Genomic DNA, 18,434 nt, shown 5'->3' on the forward strand with positions numbered 1-18,434 from the left:
TTTTATTAGGAGTAAAAATGATACCTTTTATGGCGAGGCTGTACGTTTGAGTCCGGCATTACAGGCGAGGCACAAAAAGTCATTTTTTCTCCGAATGGAAAATGTTACTTTTTTCAAACGTCACAAATAATTTTTTAAACAATTTCAAACGATGTAACTAACATAAAAATATTTAAAATTAAAACCTTTTAACTAATTATACAGTGTGGTCTGAACTGTATTCCAGAAACTTAAGCAGCTAATTTTGCAGATAAAAATAAGTAAAAAAGTTCATATAAATATAGGCTCTAAAATGCTTAGTTTTGGAGATACAGGGTGTAGAAGTTTAATTTTTATTTCGATTTTATTTAAATTATTTCTGAAGTAACTCAATATTTTGATAAAAATTAGTGTCTGGAATTTTTTTGACATGATAAATTTGACTTTGATGACTCCTACTTGTAGAGGGCGCCACCTACATATTTTTTAACTAGTTTGAAGAGTAATAACTTTTTGTCCGTACCTGTATAAAACTACAGAGTAAATAATGTACATTTATGACATTTTTTAAGTAAAAAAAGGTCTCTTGGTAAAAATCGCTACGAGTAATGGTTCTCGCAATATTTGGAATCGAAATTATCAATAGCTGTCATCATTGACATAAATTAAACATGTTGACTAAATAGTTATTGTAAAAAGTTATTAGAATTTTTCAAAGAAAAAATTATGATGAAATTAGAAAAATAAAATTTCCAAATTTATCTCTTTTAGTTAAATAACTATATACTCAACATGTTTATTGTTTGTCAATAATGACATGTATCGTAGCAATTTTTACAAAGAAACATTTTTTATATAAAAAATGTATATTTTTTCACCCAGGTGTTTTATACAGGTACGGACGAAAAGTTATTACTCTTCAAAACAGTTAAAACAAGTGCAGGTGGCCCCCTACAAATAAGAATCATATTGACATCAAAATCAAATTTCTTATATCAAAAAACTGCCATACACCAATTTCCATCCAAATATTGACATTACTTCAGAAATTATTTGGAAAGAATCGAAATAAAAATTAAACTTCTACCCCCTGTATCTCCGAACTAAGCAATTTAAAATATACATTTATACGAACTCTTTTACTTATTTTTATCTGCAAAATATGCTGCCGAAGTTTCTAGAACACATTTCGGATCACCCTGTATATCGAGAAACTATGGTTACACTCGTTTAGTTTGACACTTTATGTCAGTTTAATAGTATATTTTCGTACTTTTGTGCTTAGGCATTAAAATGACTTTTTTATATTGTCAATCACATCGCAAAAATTAATACTTTTGTGACATTTGAAAAAAAAGTTTTAATAAAAAATTTAAATTTTGAATAAAAAAAAAAACGTGCAATCACTATGTTAGTCCAATTATTCAAATTGTATAAATCCGTTTATCCTAAATCTATATTATGGCAAAATAAACTGAAAATATTACGTTCTAGATAAACAGAGCGATTCATTTATCGAATGATTAATTCCGTTCGTATGGGTTCTACTTTATTTTGACCGTTTGACATTAAAATCATTATTTTCCGAAATATACGGTTAAAGAGCATATACATTTATGATATTTATTTGCTGGATTTAATTAAATATTGCTAAGTAAATAGGACTATAATATTTATAAAGATGCGCTGACCACCACGAATAACGTTTGAGTCCTCAAAGCAGATTCAAATTTATTGCGTAAACAATGTTGCGTAATCATTACTTAAACTTATTGATCATTGATTAATTTTTAAGCAATGTGTAGCTAAATTGTTTGATCTTCTATTATGATTTATACCTGATGCGTCTCAAAAGTGGTTCGCCTCTATAATAACTTTGTTATTTTTTCCGATAAAAAAACGAGATTTGGTATGTTAGTATGTACTTATCATAAATTATTAGGATTGATTAACGTATTCACTTGTTTGGTCATTTCAGGTTTCACCGGAAATGGCAACAACTTTTGATTTATAAACTGCACTCTCTCCTCGATACAAAATATCACTCAACTTTTAACATTTTTGCTTAAAAAAATCGTATTTCAAATTTCAATCTAGAGTACCATGGCTGTGTTAAAAACACTAATTTTTAACCAAGAAGCCTTGGAAAAATAGGTTTGATCGTCTAATGTTTTTCGTGTCTTGTTCTGGCCGGTTAAAAGATGCCCAGATCGTATTTTTAGTCATATCTCAATTTTGTCAACAAGGGTGGCTCATTAGCATATTTGGCAAAAGCGTTTTTTACGAATAATTTGGTTTGGAACACACACTTGGTATTTTTCAAGTCAAATTGTCGTTATGAACCGCATGTTACAATTTCAAATAAACCATATGCGAAAATGTCAAAAGTTGATACATGATATGTAATTCCATTCAGCGTGTCATTTTCTATCGAATAAAGTAACAAAATACCGAGGGTGTAATTTAAAAATCAAAAGTTGTAGTCATTTCCGGTGAAACAGGAAGTGACCAAAAACAATTAAATACGTCAATCAATCTTAATAATTTATGTCATATACTAACATACCAAATCTCGTTTTTTTTTCTGAAAAAAACAAAAAGTTGAATGGGGGGTGAATCACTTTTTAGACGCACTCTGTAAATGATTCCCAAGAGTAATTTCCAAGCCAACTCTGAGGCCGTTTTTTTTTCGTTTTATGGTACTCCTTGCTTCGCTTGGTTATCCACGAAAAGGTGGGAAGTACACATTAGATTCTGAGAAAAAAAATTATTCAGAGTAAAAAATATAAGGCAGTAGTGGACAGATAAAAAATAACACACTTTTGAATTAGTCCTCGTATCGAAACTATAACTATAGATCTCCAAAACCGCTTAATCACTTTTTTTGCCACTCATATATTTATATCCGAATGAACTAGACTTTTTCTCTAGACGGTATCGGTCAAATCACGCAAGTATCGCGAGTCTATCTTCATTATCCCAAATTGATAAAAACTAAACGTGATAGTAATTAAAAATTAACTTCATAAAAAATAGCGATAAGAAATTAAAAGTAATGCCGAAAGATTATACCGATATAAAACCGTAGCAGCCGATCAAAAGTCTGAGAAAGTGTATCCTCCATCACCACTAAAGAGCAATTCCGCGTAGTACCATGTCAATCGTAGTTCTTAGTGTCGTTTACGCGCTATTGTTGTTAGTGCCAAACGCTCTGGCTTACAATATTTTAGTAGTGTTCTCGCACCCGGGCAAGAGTCATGTGGCAGTGTTTAGTCCGTTGGTTAAAGAGTTGGATAGGTTGGGACATAACATCACCCTAATAACTTACGTCCCTGTAGCTGATAACACAACCAAAAACACCAGGGTAATTTAAATTATTAATTAGGACTTAGCATTATCATTTAGCAGGAAAAATACCGCAGCATTAACAATTTTATTTAAAATATTTGTTATTCATAAAAATATTATAGTAGATTAAATTTACAAGAGGGAAAACCCAAAAAGGAATGAGTGGTTTTCAAAATTTAAGCCAAAAATTATTTTTTTTTTGGAATTTTCAAAATAAAATATCTCGGTTATTTTGGACTTATTTGAAAGACGGTAAACAAAAAATGTTTCTTATATCTACCAGCTCTGAAAACATTTGCTCTTATTTAAAACTCACCCTGTATATATTAAGTATAAACAAAGCAAGTTTGAAATCCTTCCTTTCTTTATAATTTAATCTTTAAAAGAATATTTAAATAGGTATTATAAATATTTAAAAAAGTGAAAATATAATTATTATTGTCTATACCTATGTGGCGGATTTATCTCTCCAAAAAAAATCCTTTATGGGTATTTCGCCACTGCACTGCAAGAAAATCTACAAAATAAAATAGTTATTTTTTGTAAACACTTCTGCGTTAAACCTAAACGGACTCTGCTTGTCAGAAGTTATGTTTACAGTTATACAAATTTGCTTAACAAAGAAAAAAATGCTTAACGTTTCAGAAAGTTTATCTCTTACCGTCGTCGGAAGCAAAAAAAATACAAAGAATAAAGAAAAAAAACTATTTAAAATATTTAAATTCAATTATTCCAGAACACTTTACTTTTTTAAAACAGATACGTCTACAAGAAACCGTTGACGTTCTGTTAAAATGACATTATATCCAAGTTACACTTCAAAATTAACAATTACTACCTGATAACAATTACTTAATAAGGTAAAACCAAAAAGCCCAAACTTTCTGTATATTAATTTTACGTATGTTTTGTTTATTTATGTTATGTTCTTTAAAATCAAAGAAGCGATTGCCATACATTACTAACATCTACAGATGAATGAGCAATACATTTATTTTTATTAGATTGAATTAAAAAAGCCTCTTTTATTTTTCTTTTAGAGGCTATCGCTTCTTTCATTATAATTTTGGTAATTATTATTGATCCACAACTATGTTGAAAATCATTAAAATAATATATTATATTAGTAAAGCAATATTTCATATCGCATGTTTTACGAATTGAAATGGAATATAAGTGAATTATATTTTGATTTGTTTCATCAAACATAATGACATAATACAATTAATTTGAATAAATGCCAAAAATATAATAATAGAAGCTGTAATGTAAAAACGAGTATATATAAATTAATTAAATAAAAATAAATACATTAAACATGCATCAGTATATGAATTTAAATAAAAATAAATACATTAAACATGCATCAGTAAATGTATTTTAACACAATTTTTTAAATTATTTAAAATATCGCACATGCATTATAAATCTAAATGAACAATAGGTTAAAATTTGTACAATAGGTATATTGTACAACAGGTTTATTATATTTTGATAACAACTAAATAATAAACTACAAAATGACAAAATTAAATTAGTATATCGAAATGCTTAACCATAATTTATAATAAAATGTTTAAACATAACTGAATTTTATAATTAGTTAATAATAATATATCTAGTATAATTGTTTTATTATTACTTTTTTTACTTAATTTTATTTTTAATTATTTATTTTTGTTAACAATTTTTAAACAATTTCGTGTGTAAATTTTCCTAAAATATAATTTTGCTGTCAGAACCATGACTCCTGAGCATTTTGTTTTGTGATTCATGTCAATACAAAGTTTGGTTAATTTTTAAGAGCGAAATGAAAGGTGCCCGGAAGAGCGAAAAAAAAGGTGCCCGGTAGCGTAGAGGTACAGGCTCTCGTCTACCAACCTCGAGGCGCGGGTTCGATTCCCACACCCGGCATCTCATCTGCCGACTATTTTTATTAAAATAAAAATAGTTTGGGTACCTAGGTCGACTCAGCCTTAAATGAGTACTTGGGATTCACAATCCTGAGGTAATAATAGGCGGTTGAAGCGAAGTGCTAGCCACATTACCTTCCTTGTATACCGAACGGCTCTAGTATAGCAAGCTGTACCTTGCTACTCCCAAGGCGTTAAACGCTATATACGGGAGCTATTATTATTATGAACCGATCGCAATCAATTTGCAATTTTTTCAATTATCGTTACTATTTGATGGCATTTTTTAATATGACGAGATGATTTACGTGACTATTGTCGTAACGTCATATTACGCTGCATTAGATACTTAATACTAAATTTAAAAAAAAAATGTTAACTAACTAAATGTAAGACTAACGATACAGTCCTGGTTTTAATAAACATTAATAACAATAACAGAACTAACGATGTTAAAAAAAAACATCTGTAATACTCTGGTATACATATAGAAAAAAAATTGTAAAATATACCCTAATACTTTGTTATGCCTACCTGGGCTGCTATAACTACCTCTATACGTCCGTTCATACTGTCATTGAGGGTGCATATATCATATTCCTTTCCATTCTTCTTTAAGAACCAAGCGAGGTTCATTTAATGAAGCTCGTACCGCTTCGCGACCTCTAACCCTCCTGCCAAGCATTTCCCAAACGTTGAACATGACGGGCAGTTCATAGTAGTATACAGTTCACAATAATCACCAAAGCCAGCTTGTCATATTGAAAAATAACTTCAAAAAGAAATGGTAATTGAAAAACTTCCAAATTGCTGGTGGCAATTTCATTTCAAAAATTAATCAAAGCATGTATTGACATGATCACAACAAAATGCTCAGGAGACATGGTTCTGTAAAATTATATTTTAAAAAAATTTACACATAAAATTATTGCACAGGATGTTTTAAAGTCAGGGTAAAAAAACAACCCCTCACTTAACCCTGTATAATAAGCCAAATACTATAGTTTATAAAAAACTAAGTTTACGAATTAAAGTTGATATAATTATATAGAGCTTGCTAAAAAGTTCATGAAAATAGAGCTAAAAATAACAAAAATATAACACTTGAATTGACCAAACACACAAATTTGACCAAAAATTTCTGGGTTGCGTTTTTTGCATCTGAGTGTAGATCCTGGGTATAAATAGGCTGTGATTTTAAGTAAAGTGCTAAAAAGATATATTTCAATAAATAGTCTAATTTTTCATTGATTTTTAGGATATTATCGTTGGAGAACCTATGCTAGAAGTAGTAGACCTTCAAAATGCACTATCTTCAATGCGTCTGAGATCAATAGAGGGACCGTTTATGATTAGTTTTTTTGCACATGAGAGCTGCGTTAACGGGTTATCTAGTCCGGCTTTCCAGTCGTTTCTCACCGAAAACAATGAATTCGATGTCATACTCTTTGAATTTTTCAATACAAACTGTTACATGGGATTGGCCAACAAATTCAAAGCTCCTTTTATCGGTAAGTAACATCATCATCATAATAATATGATTTGTCTATCTGTCTGTCCAAACCAAACCAGACCAAATATAAAAACAAAGAAAAAATCAGTCTACATAGTTTTTGGCCTATTAGGTTATTTTTTTATAGACTTGGTCTGTTTCAGTTGATTTTAACCCTCAATTGGCGTGGTGGGGTCTAGCGGACCCCAAGCACTATTTAAACCTGTGTAAAATGTTTACGTTTAAGAATCAGGCCCCGCCGCGCCATTTACCTTTAAGTTATGGTACCATATGCAACTGTTAAAGGGGCACTTGATTTTATCTAGTATTGTTCCTACCAGCGCCAGGGGATGGCTAAAGTTTTATTGGGGTCTGTGTGGCACCACCATGCCCAGAATGTTTCATTATTAGGATGGTGGGTAGTCTAAAAAGTGTGCCTCACTGGGACGCTAATTTTGAGAAAACGTTAATTGAATGGTTTGATGACCTTAAAGAGGCTTAAGTGAGATGAAGATAATCGAGACATTGATTTTTCTCCGAAGAGTGTCCATAACTCCGATTCTGAATCTCTTACTTACACAAGAGAGAAAATTGAATAATCAATACCAGAAAAGAAAGAGCTGTGGTATATGTCAACCATACGTCAACAAAGAGATAACAAAAAACAAAAATCTCATGAATGAAATGTGCACGATCCATGTGCGGCAAATGCAGATCCTATATTAGCCTGAACTGTATTTGAAAAAGTTATGTACATTCTAGGTATGCAGTTTTGTTGAAAATAATTTTTGTTTATCACTTTAACTTTACATTTCAGTTGTTTCTACTTTTAATAATACGGTAAAACCATGAAATTATATATGCTTTTAATTTCTATGGGTTTCTTAACCAAGTTATTTTCTGTTGGCAAAAATTCCTAAAAAATGCGTTTTGCTTTATTTTTGTGTCCGTTTTTATTAATTTGTTGAAAATTAATGAAATTGTTTGTTCACAAGTTTGAATATATTGTAAACAGTGTTAAAATAACAAGCTTTTTATAAAATCTCTTCATCATATATTTTTAAGTGAAAAAAACAATTGGTGTTTATCGGACCCCAGCACGCATAAGCGGTACAAAAATTCACCACGCCAGTTGAGGGTTAAAAGTTCCGACCGCAGCGCTCTATAGGGCAGAAATTAGAAGTGCCCGACTAAAGTATTTCCAGTAGTCTCGTCACCGTTTATGTCGATCGTATTGAAGTAATATTATAATCGTAGCTTTGTCATAATATGCAAGTATTTGAGCTTTCACCAGTGCGGTTATTGAAACTATAAAACACTCAGGTACGAGGATTGTATGATGTAACGCTGTTTAGGGTAGTAAAAATGAAGCATAAAGGAACCCGAACCGGGCGTCGCCGTAACAATTTCACTGAAAAGACATGCTAATAAATAACACAACAATGGAAATAATAGAAGAATATATATATTTGGGACAACTAATACACAATATGGAAGAAACTCAATCATGTTTAAATCTAGAATGCCACTTTGCCTTTTTCAGAGTCTCAAATACACTAAGATTTTCTATATGACATCTGATATCGATGTCATATATTCATTATCTAGTGTCTCTGGGTCTGTGGACGTGGAAGGCAAAATAGATTTGTCAAGAGCGTCTTCTATATTTTTGGCCCGGAAAAGTATATAGCCAAACATTTATATTTAAATTCATCAGTTACTTTTCTTCCTTTAGCTGATTTGTGAAATTTGCTATGTCCATTGATGGACACAATTTGTACGTAGCCTCTTTAGATTGTTCAATAGATATTTTATTGGGTATTTCTTTAATTCTTGTTTGTAACTCAACTGGCATGTTTTTTAATTTTAATTGTCTAATCTCTACAGTTAAATGTTTAATTCATTTTATCATTTTTACTTTTCGAGGAGTATGGCGAGTATGCGCGGTTTACGATTCATTTGTTTAGATAAAAGTATTGTGTAAATAAAATTCAGTTTCAGTCAATTAGAGTATTTCTTTTAATACGACCCTGTATATCAATAGTTTATTTTCTGGGAAATTTTTTGATACGTTTTAATCCGGCCCTGACTCGGCACCCATAATGGTGTTTTCAAGGTCAAATTTTATAGAAATTTTAAACAATGGGATCTGGGCAGAGTTAGCCTGCCGTGTGATTTATATGCCGTGCTATCAGCATGCAGCGATGCAGAACTAAACTAAATTTTGGACAGCCTGACGATACTGCCAGTCTCATCACGGACATATTTTGTGCCACGAAATCGCCCACAAGGTTGCGCATCTTCTTATTTATTTAATCAGCGGTAATACGATGTCTCCTTGGACTGTCTTTTGTTTTCTATCAGCGTTCTTCACCAAAAAATTTGAACTTGAATGCATATCTCCATAAAAATCCTATATGGGTATTTCGCCACTGCAAGAATATCTACAAAATAAAATAGTCATTTTTTGTAAACACTGCTGCGTTAATCCAACGGAAACTACTTGTCAGCAGTTAAATTTACTGATAAACAAAGTTGCCTAATGAATTGCCTATCTAAAGAAGAAAACATTCGACCAATGTGTACTACCATTCATGACCTATGTATGCGAAACCTGGACGCTTAAAACGGACATCATAAGGAAACTGCAGGTCGCACAACGGTCAATGGAACGAAATATGCTGGGAATAACCAAGGGAGATTGTAGAAGAATACAGTGGATACGACAAAAGACCCAGATAATAGATGTCATCCATATAGAGTCAAATCCCTCAAGTGGCAATGGGCAGGACACCTGGCAAGAAGGACGGACAACAGATGGACCACAAAAATTACAGCATGGTACCAACGAGGAATAGACACCTAGAAGAAGACCGAACCTGAGATGGGACCATGATATTAGGAAATTAGCAGGGATAACTTGGGCCCGCATGGCAAACAATAGACAACCAATAGGCCCAACTACAAAGAGAGTATCTAAATATGTGAGGGAGGCTACACCATAATTGGAAGTGGTTGAATAAGTTGAAAATGATGATGATGTAAACTTAATATAATTTTAATATCAAAATTAATCATTGATTTTGATTAGTGCTTAAAACATACGCTAATATATTTTTATTGTATTACTAGCGTGTACCAGCGACTTCGTTCGCATCGAATTAATCATTTGTAATGGTGATGATAAAGCAAAACAAGAATTTCCATTAACATACAAACTGGATAAAATTTTCTCACATTTATGTCAGCATGAGAAAAATGGCGATATTATTATATAACTATTTTTATTATATAACTTAGGATATTTGAGGGGTAGTTTGATCTCTTTGGAATTTGACTTTCGAAAAATCCGTTTGCCAAAAATAAGCTTTTTACGTCAAGCAGTTTAAGCAGAATCGTGGTTAAGAAATTACCCAACTTTTTGGAACACCCTGTTTGATTTTTTAAAAAATTTCAAAATATGTAAAAGAACAAAATAAATTATGCTTGTCCAAGCGTTTTCCCGAAAGACCAACCGTTTTTAAATAACAAATATTTTAATATTTGAGGGGCGTTTTCACCCTCTTGGAATTTGAGATTCGAGAAACCCCTCCTTATCGAACCTCTACACCCCACAGTCAATCCATTTGCAAGTTTCAAATCAGCTTTAAACGTCAAGCAGTTTAAGCAGATTCGTGATTACACAATGGTCATATTTTATGAAACACCCTGTATAAATTTATAAAAAATCTTAAATATGTAAAACAACAAAATAAACTATATGTGTTTAAGAGTTTTTTTTTGAAAAACTCACCGGTTTTTAAATAAAAAATATTTTACTATTTGAGGGGTGGTTTCACCTTCTTGGAACTGGAATTTCGAAAAATCTCTTCTTATCGAATCTCTACACCCTAAAGTCAATCTGTTTTCCAAAAATCAGCTTTTTAGGTCAAGCCCTATAAGCAGGATCATGATTAATCAATGACCAGATTTTTCGAAACACCCTGTATACATTTTTAAAAAATCTTAAAATATGTAAAAAAAAACAAAATAAATTATACGTGTTTAAGCGTTTTTTCGGAAACTTGACCGTTTTTTCAAATAAAAAATATTGTAATATTTGGGGGGTTGTTTCACCCTCTTGGAACTGGAATTTCGAAAAATCCCTTCTTATCGAACCTCTACACCCTAGAATTAACCTGTATGCCAAAATTGAGCTTCTTACGTTGAGTGGTTTGAGCAGGATCGTGATTAATCAGTATGTCAGTCACTTAAGGATTTTATATATTAGTATAGATATGGGAGCTATTTCAATGACTTGATTATTACATAACTTAAAAGTTTTTAAACTATGTATATCATGGATTAAAATATATTTATCTCAATTTACTGATATCACGCTAGACTATCGGGGAATTTAGTATGTTTACAATGCGATTAGCCTGACCTCAAACTTGAATTTATGGTATAATAAATAAGTTTATTTTTTTCTAATTTATTTAAGGCAAAGATAATAATATAATTATACCGGGTAGACAAGAGAAGGATCCTGGGTTGGCGTTTACCTTCATGTCTAGAAGTGAATCGCTGTCGCGATCTCGTAAGTCGGAGAGAGAAAATTGCGGGGTTTATTACCTATCTACACATATCCCTGCCTACACACGTAAAAATTCGCAACACTGTATGCCACTTTTTATTTTGTCTCTTTGTCTCTCAACCAGTCATTTATATTTATGTCTGTCGCATGCATTAAAATACAGAGCACGAACATAAAGTGTCCAGGACTGTATACCATCTAAGTATTAAAATATCAGAAAATCCACAAAGTCAAAGAAAATTAATTTTTAAATAACAATTGACAGCTCACGTCCACTGAATAACGGTGACATACTAGACATTATAGAATAGAAATTCAACGGAAACTAGTAGGGAAATGGAGTTAGGAATAATTAAAAATAAGATTTCTGCATCTTTTAAACTGCCAGGAAGAGTAACCAAAAATATTAGGTGATCAAATCTATTTTTTCAAGGCTCCTTGATTAAAAGTTTGTTGTTTCATCACAGCCATGGCCCTCTGGATTGAAATTCAAAATCCTATTTTTTTAAACAAAGATGCCAAAAGTTCACATATTATATAGCTCCTATAATAAAAAACTTAGGAATATTGTATAACTGCCAATCCAAAGTAGGTATGTATTAGAATGTATTTCAGGAGAATATTTTAATTTCTCTAGGATGGCCCAAAAAAGTATGAGTACATCGGAATTATTTTTTTAAATGGACACATCCTGTCTAGTATTGCATTTTTGGCTTCCTTTCTGCTCACTTTACATTATTCTAAGTTATTATTAAATATATATTTCAATAGTTTCAATAATCTTAACAAATAAATTAAAAAGAAAAAGTGTTTTCAACCTTTTTTCTAAATATTAAAAGTACAGAAGGAATATTCTGAAATCAAAACTATACTAAATATTTACTAGTGTTTGCTATAAATATAGTAATCTTAGGCTACACAGGGTGTTCAAAATTCTATGCCAAACATTCTAAAATATAAAATAATTTTTCTTCTTTTTTTTTTAATAGAACGTCCTGTATATTATTCCTTTGTTAGAGAATTAAAAATAAATACTTTACGAATTTAAAATATTTTAAAATTTTTAACGGTTCTCATATATTCGCTCATTTTTATTACATATGGCTCTTTCAATGATAAAATACCAAACTGATATTGACATAAGATACAAATTTTGAAATACTTTATAAAAAAAATGTTCATTTTTTAATGCTCCATCTAACAAGGGAATAGGTAATATACAACACATCCTTATATCTTTATGCACAGAATAAAAATAGCTTTAATTTAACATATAAATTAAAAAAAAATATGTGCGTAATGTCGTCCAAAAAAATTAGTTATTATTATTAATATTTAAAAATATTGGGGCAACTTTTTGATAGGCACCCTATTAGAAGTGTATTCATAAATATACGTAAAAATTAGGTTTCGACGATATTTAAAACATGATGGGCACAACTATAGGTACAGAACAGTGATATTTTGACGTGATTGTACATCAACTTTAATTTTAAAACCTCCGGAAACTGAAAATCTCTGTTAAAAATCAATTTAAAAAAATACGCCCAATAAATTTTAAGGAAAGTACCTACATTACTTAACACGACGTATTTATATTAAATTTTTAATATGACAATATTATCAATAATAATAATAATATTTCAAGTAAATCTGCACTTTTTGTTAAAAAAAATTGATAAGACACATTTCTTAATCAAATAACAAATCAAAAGTCATAAAACCCACTTATCGGAGTGTGAATATTTGAAAATTTCGATATCTTTACTTTTTCTTCGTGTACCTACTTATCTAAAGTATTAAAAATTCTAAGGTAAATAAAATGACTGAGGTTTTAATGTATAAAAAAGAAATATCATTTAAAACAATTCAGATTTTAATCAAGCATTTTTTTATAAATTCTTAAATAAATATATGTATTATCTATGACGCTATTTTAGATTTGATAGGTCTGAATACGTCATGAATGAGTAAATTCGTGACTTTGAAATAGTAATCATGTACAAAAAAAATACATATTGAGTTTTCTCATTGATCTTCATTTCACAGCCATTGCTGACGCCGTTTTTTTCGATCATATTGTCCCATTTATATTATTTGCGACGTTTAAAAAATTATTGGTTACGTTTGAAAAAATTTAGCATGGTTTACTCGCAGTAAAGATGTACTTTTTGTACCTCGCCTATAATGTCAAACGTACAACCTCGTCAGAAAAAGTATAACTTTTATTCCTAATAAAAAAAATATACATATACGATATGATTGAAAAAAAAACGGCGTCAAAGATGGCTTGCCAATGAAAATCTATGATAATATTAGCGGGGTCAAACTCTAAACGTTGATTGGAAAATTGTTATGTTGTACCTCTATTGTCTTTATTTTAACATTTTTCAAATAGATACTAAACTGGACATTCTCAGCTACATACCTAATTAATACACAAATTGTACCACCCAAGTAGCATTTGGACGTTATCTAACGTCGGGTATACGTCGCGTTCAATAAACCCGACGTCGGGTACCAACGTCGGTTCGACCGCCTGACGACCCTTATTTGCACCTAAATGGGGAATACAGATTCGGGTCGCCTCGACGTCGGTATCTGACCTAATAGGGAATGTAATTCTACCAATTACCAACGTTATATTACGTTGGATTTCAGTTACTTAAAATTCGTCGCTAAGCATTTACGTTACGTTTGGTTTCAAATTCGCTACCAAGAATACATAAAAACCTAACCAAACTACCTAATTACAAATGGATTCATAATCACTCCTCGAATATAACTATAAGTGCCTATCTAATTTCATATTTTAATAATTCTGAATCATTAATCCAGACATCAGTTTTGTCAACCGAAGTCACTTTTTTATATATCTGATTAAAATACTCCGGAAAACAACGAACGCCTTCAAAATTAGGTAGATTTATGAAATAAAAATATCTATAAAAAAGTAACTCGCAAAATATTTTTTTTATTTTCTGGCTGGTTTAATCATAAAAATGTACTGTGGTTCCCCCCTAAACTCAACCTTATCAATATTACTAGAAATCCGAATGTGAATATAAATTTTAAAAACAAAAAACGATTTTAAAATGGCTGACAATCGGATACTTGTTAAGAATGGCGGATTTCTGTGTCCGACTTAATATGAACTACCAATATACTAATTTCAACCGGGTCTCCAACATTAGTCGTCTCACACGACCGAAGTCATCAAACCGCACGACCGACAATCGTATTATGACGTATACATATAATTCCAACGTACGCCACGTAAAATTTGCGATCGGCCAGCATACGTAGGAGCATCCGTCGTCGGCCACAGAGCATATAATTTTTCGTATTCTTGGTTAACGATTCCCGACGTTGTCTGTTATTGGTCTATGATAGGTCAATTGTTTGTTTTCGAAAAATGTTTGACGGTTGACGGTTCCACGGTTTCGTAGACGTAGCCTCACTTTGCGTATCAGTGATTTGTGGATTTGTGCAATTATATTTTAGTTTGTTTTGCTATTTATAGTTTGTTTTCTCCTTAAAAAAATGGGCAGCCACTTTTTTAAGATAGTATATATACAAAATTTAAAAGAATTGTAACCAGTACCTCATATGTGGGAGGAGGATAGGGTTTCCTAAGCTAAAAAAAGAAATTAAGATGCACCGGTGTAATGCAGCATCTCTTCCGGATAGAAAGCATTCATGGGTGAAGGCAAGACATCACTACTAACATTATTATTTTGCAAAAGCACAAGACACCATTCTGTAAAATGTAGATGCATGTCTAAATGCCTTTTTAGTGTTTTTTAGGCATATTAAAAAAAATAAGTTTGTTTACAAAAACTTTTTATTAGGTTATGTTCATGATGTTCATTAGGCCGCAAATGCCACTTAATAGGTTGTATTTACGGACGTAAATAGAGATACGTAAATTAGGTTATAAATATGAACATAAAATACAACAAAATATAATTGGACGTTACTTTAGGGATTATCAGTAAGACGTATCCTATTCGGACAACAGGTAGACGTCGGGCTAGTTCAAGTATATGTACGTCGTGCAAGCCAACGTGGGAACGACGTTGGGTAATTAATAAAAATGGTGCGTTGTTATTTTGTATGTCGACAGATCGTTGGATTTACCGACTCGGATCCAACGACGTCGCTTTTAATAGGAAAGCGACGTCACCGGTCGTATTACCAGCACCCCACCTAAACTTGCACAAAGTCTGACGTCGCTTCAAGTCAGATTTAGTTCAAAGTCAGATAGATGCTACTTGGGCATATGATCCAAAAAAAAATCAGACTATAGAAGGCAAATTACAAGCTTTATTTTCACAAAATGTGAAATATCTCAAAATCGATATCTCAAAAGTACGATATCTACCATTTACTGTACGGTGTCAAATTGATTTCTCATGTTTGTTTTGCAGTTCTTTTGAAGTATTGTAGGTCTATACCCTTATAACTCTAATTCTTTACGCTCCTGAGGAAGACATAAGCCATGTCGAAATATAGAGCTATAGAATAAATTCAGTAGTGGCGGCTCGTCAGGTGGAGTAGGTGAAGGGGCACTTCACCGAAAAAAATACTCAAATTAAAGAAATAACTTTACTGCTTAAAATATTAATTTAGTTTAATATATTTACATGTATCTAAATAATAAAAAGGTTATTTTTTATACATTATTTTTTTCCGGGCGGACCTCTGCATAATAGGTCCACCGCATCGTTAATTCCGCCCGAACAAGTAGCATTATTGGCCAGTACGCCTATGGAAACATATTCGTGGAAACACGAAGCCACAAGTGAAGTGAAAATAATTGTGAGCCCCCCAAGTGGATGCACGGTTTCTATGGTAACGTGACGTCAGCCTAGCGACAGCAGAGGCGGCAGCATATAAATCCCCCGCCCCGAAATGTTTTATCGGCAACCGATGTGAATGAGTTTTTCGGCAGTTCGCTTCGTCTTCCTTTATGCTAATATTCGGCCACTTCGGCGAGTAATTAACCGTGTAAAGACTGTAAAGTTGTTGTTGATTATTTATTGTTGTTTCTTAATGGTTTTTGTTGATTTAACTTGTTAATTTTTGCTGTTTGTTTTGTTGTTGTGTTTTAAAACTGTTTTGTGTGTGTGTATGTGTTAAAAAATGAACCCAATTAATGACTTGGTGTGCTATTTATTGGAAACTCCCTTCAGACGCCATACCAAACTGAATCTTTAGCCATAAATTACAAAGAAAAAGTGGTAAATCTTATAATATTAAATTTAAGTCTTCCTGGTTTTCTGATTTTAATTGGCTATGCAGTAGCATTGTTTCACAAAAATTATTTTGTTGGCCGTGTTTACTATTTTCCAATAAACATGGCATTTGGAATAAAGAAGGGTTTACAGATTTCGTAAATATAATAAGATCTTTGCATAAACATGGGGGTTCTGCAGAACATTTAAAATGTCAGTTAATGCTAAGAAATTTTAAAAAAAATCAAAATACAATTGCCGATGCTTTAGAAAAAAAAAACGCTAGACTCTATAAGCCTAATTTTAATGAAAATGTTCGTTTTAATAGACTTTGTTTACGGGTTGTTATTCAAGCAGTCTTATATGTAAGCAAGCAAGAGTTGCCTTTTCGTGGGCATGATGAAAGGATTGACTCAGTGAACAGAGGAAATTTTAAGGAGTTATTAAAGATATTAATTGAAATAAGCCCTTTGGAAATTAAACAACATAAAAAATAACGAAAATGGTGAATACACCAAAAATCTTTCAAATAATAATTTAAAAAATGTTGACCAAATGGTGAATGCGCCAAAAAAAATTTGCGCAATTTAAAGAAAATTACCTCTTCACCTATTTTTATACCCACGAGCCGCCACTGAAATTCAGTTTGATGTAGAACAGACTGCTTTCCAATAATTATCACTTCCTTTTCTACGAATTCTCGTGGGGTATTTTAATACGCCAGTTATTTTTTGATGAGAAACATGAATGATAATTTTAATTCGGATGTTATATGAACAATATTCTTTAATTTTGGAAAACAAGTAAACATTTTCTAGATGAAAATCTATTTTCAAAACCTTGCTACACTGACTGATTTAAATACCGATTTTTTGAGTGAAAGCTTCTTTGTCATTTTTAGGGTTCCGTACCCAAATGGTAAAAACGGGAACCCTATTACTAAGACTTCGCTGTCCGTCCGTTCGTCCGTCTGTCCTAAAGGTCTATCTTAACCGTTATAGCTAGATAGTTGAAATTTTCACAGATACTGTATCTATGTTGCCGCTATAAGAACATATACTAATAAGAACAAATGCTAATAAAACAAAATACTAAAAACAGAATTAAATAAATGTTTATAAATAAAAAAGTACTTTCACTAAACAATATCTTTTAAGTAAGAATTTTAAATAGAATCTTTCAAGTCCTCGGTGGCCGCGTAGTTAAAGCGTTAGGACTTTACGCTGCTATGACGTTGGAGCCGTAGTAAGGCAGGTTCGAATCCTAGTCAAGGCGACTTTTTTTAAATCGTTTTTTTTTTATTTTTACATATTTTTACATATTTTTACATATTTATTTATACTTTTTACGTATTTATTATTGATTAATACAATTGTTAGTAATGTGTTTCTTCATTTTTTTTAATTACTTATACCACAGAATATCTAGTACGCAACAGAAGCCTCGTTACATGTATAAAATCGTAGGTCTCAAAAGGAGACAGGCTTTCAAAGCCTGTCTCCAAATCAGATATTTTGATGCGGTAGTTTCGCTACTACATAACAGAGGGCGATAAATTTAAAAGAAAACAGTTTTCTACAAACGAAATTTAAAAGAATTTTATGCAGTGTTGCCATTGTGTAATTTATATTGTAATACTTCCTGATAAAGCCTACCTTCAAATTTGCTACATCATTTAAACATATTAAAATAGATTAGAGCTCTTTTTTCAAACGTTTAAGTATTTAACTTGCCATGTTAGTTGGAGTTAAATCTTACGAGCTGAATTAAAATCACTTCCTGACATTTGATTCTAACTGAATCCTGAATTTTGATTGTAATTCGGCGACAATATAATAAGTATTGTTCTACTATTATGACACCACTTCCTGACGTTCGATTGTGTTCAT

At 31.5% G+C, this 18,434-nt stretch overlaps 1 protein-coding gene across 1 annotated transcript in view; it reads left to right on the plus strand.

The window, feature by feature from the left end:
* Nucleotides 1–2,881: 2,881 nt before the first annotated feature.
* The window catches only part of LOC115874677 (UDP-glucuronosyltransferase 2B13-like), a 44,204-nt gene continuing 28,651 nt past the window's right edge, over nucleotides 2,882–18,434 (plus strand). Inside the window, exons 1-2 of the mRNA XM_030889896.1 lie at nucleotides 2,882–3,343; nucleotides 6,499–6,751. Coding sequence (XP_030745756.1) covers nucleotides 3,134–3,343; nucleotides 6,499–6,751 — 463 coding nt within the window. The 5' untranslated portion in view covers nucleotides 2,882–3,133. The remainder of the gene's footprint in view (nucleotides 3,344–6,498; nucleotides 6,752–18,434) is intronic.

This window comes from Sitophilus oryzae, unplaced genomic scaffold (genome assembly GCF_002938485.1).
Source record: "Sitophilus oryzae breed Bouriz unplaced genomic scaffold, Soryzae_2.0 scaffold_1297_pilon_pilon, whole genome shotgun sequence".
NCBI lineage: Eukaryota > Metazoa > Arthropoda > Insecta > Coleoptera > Curculionidae > Sitophilus > Sitophilus oryzae.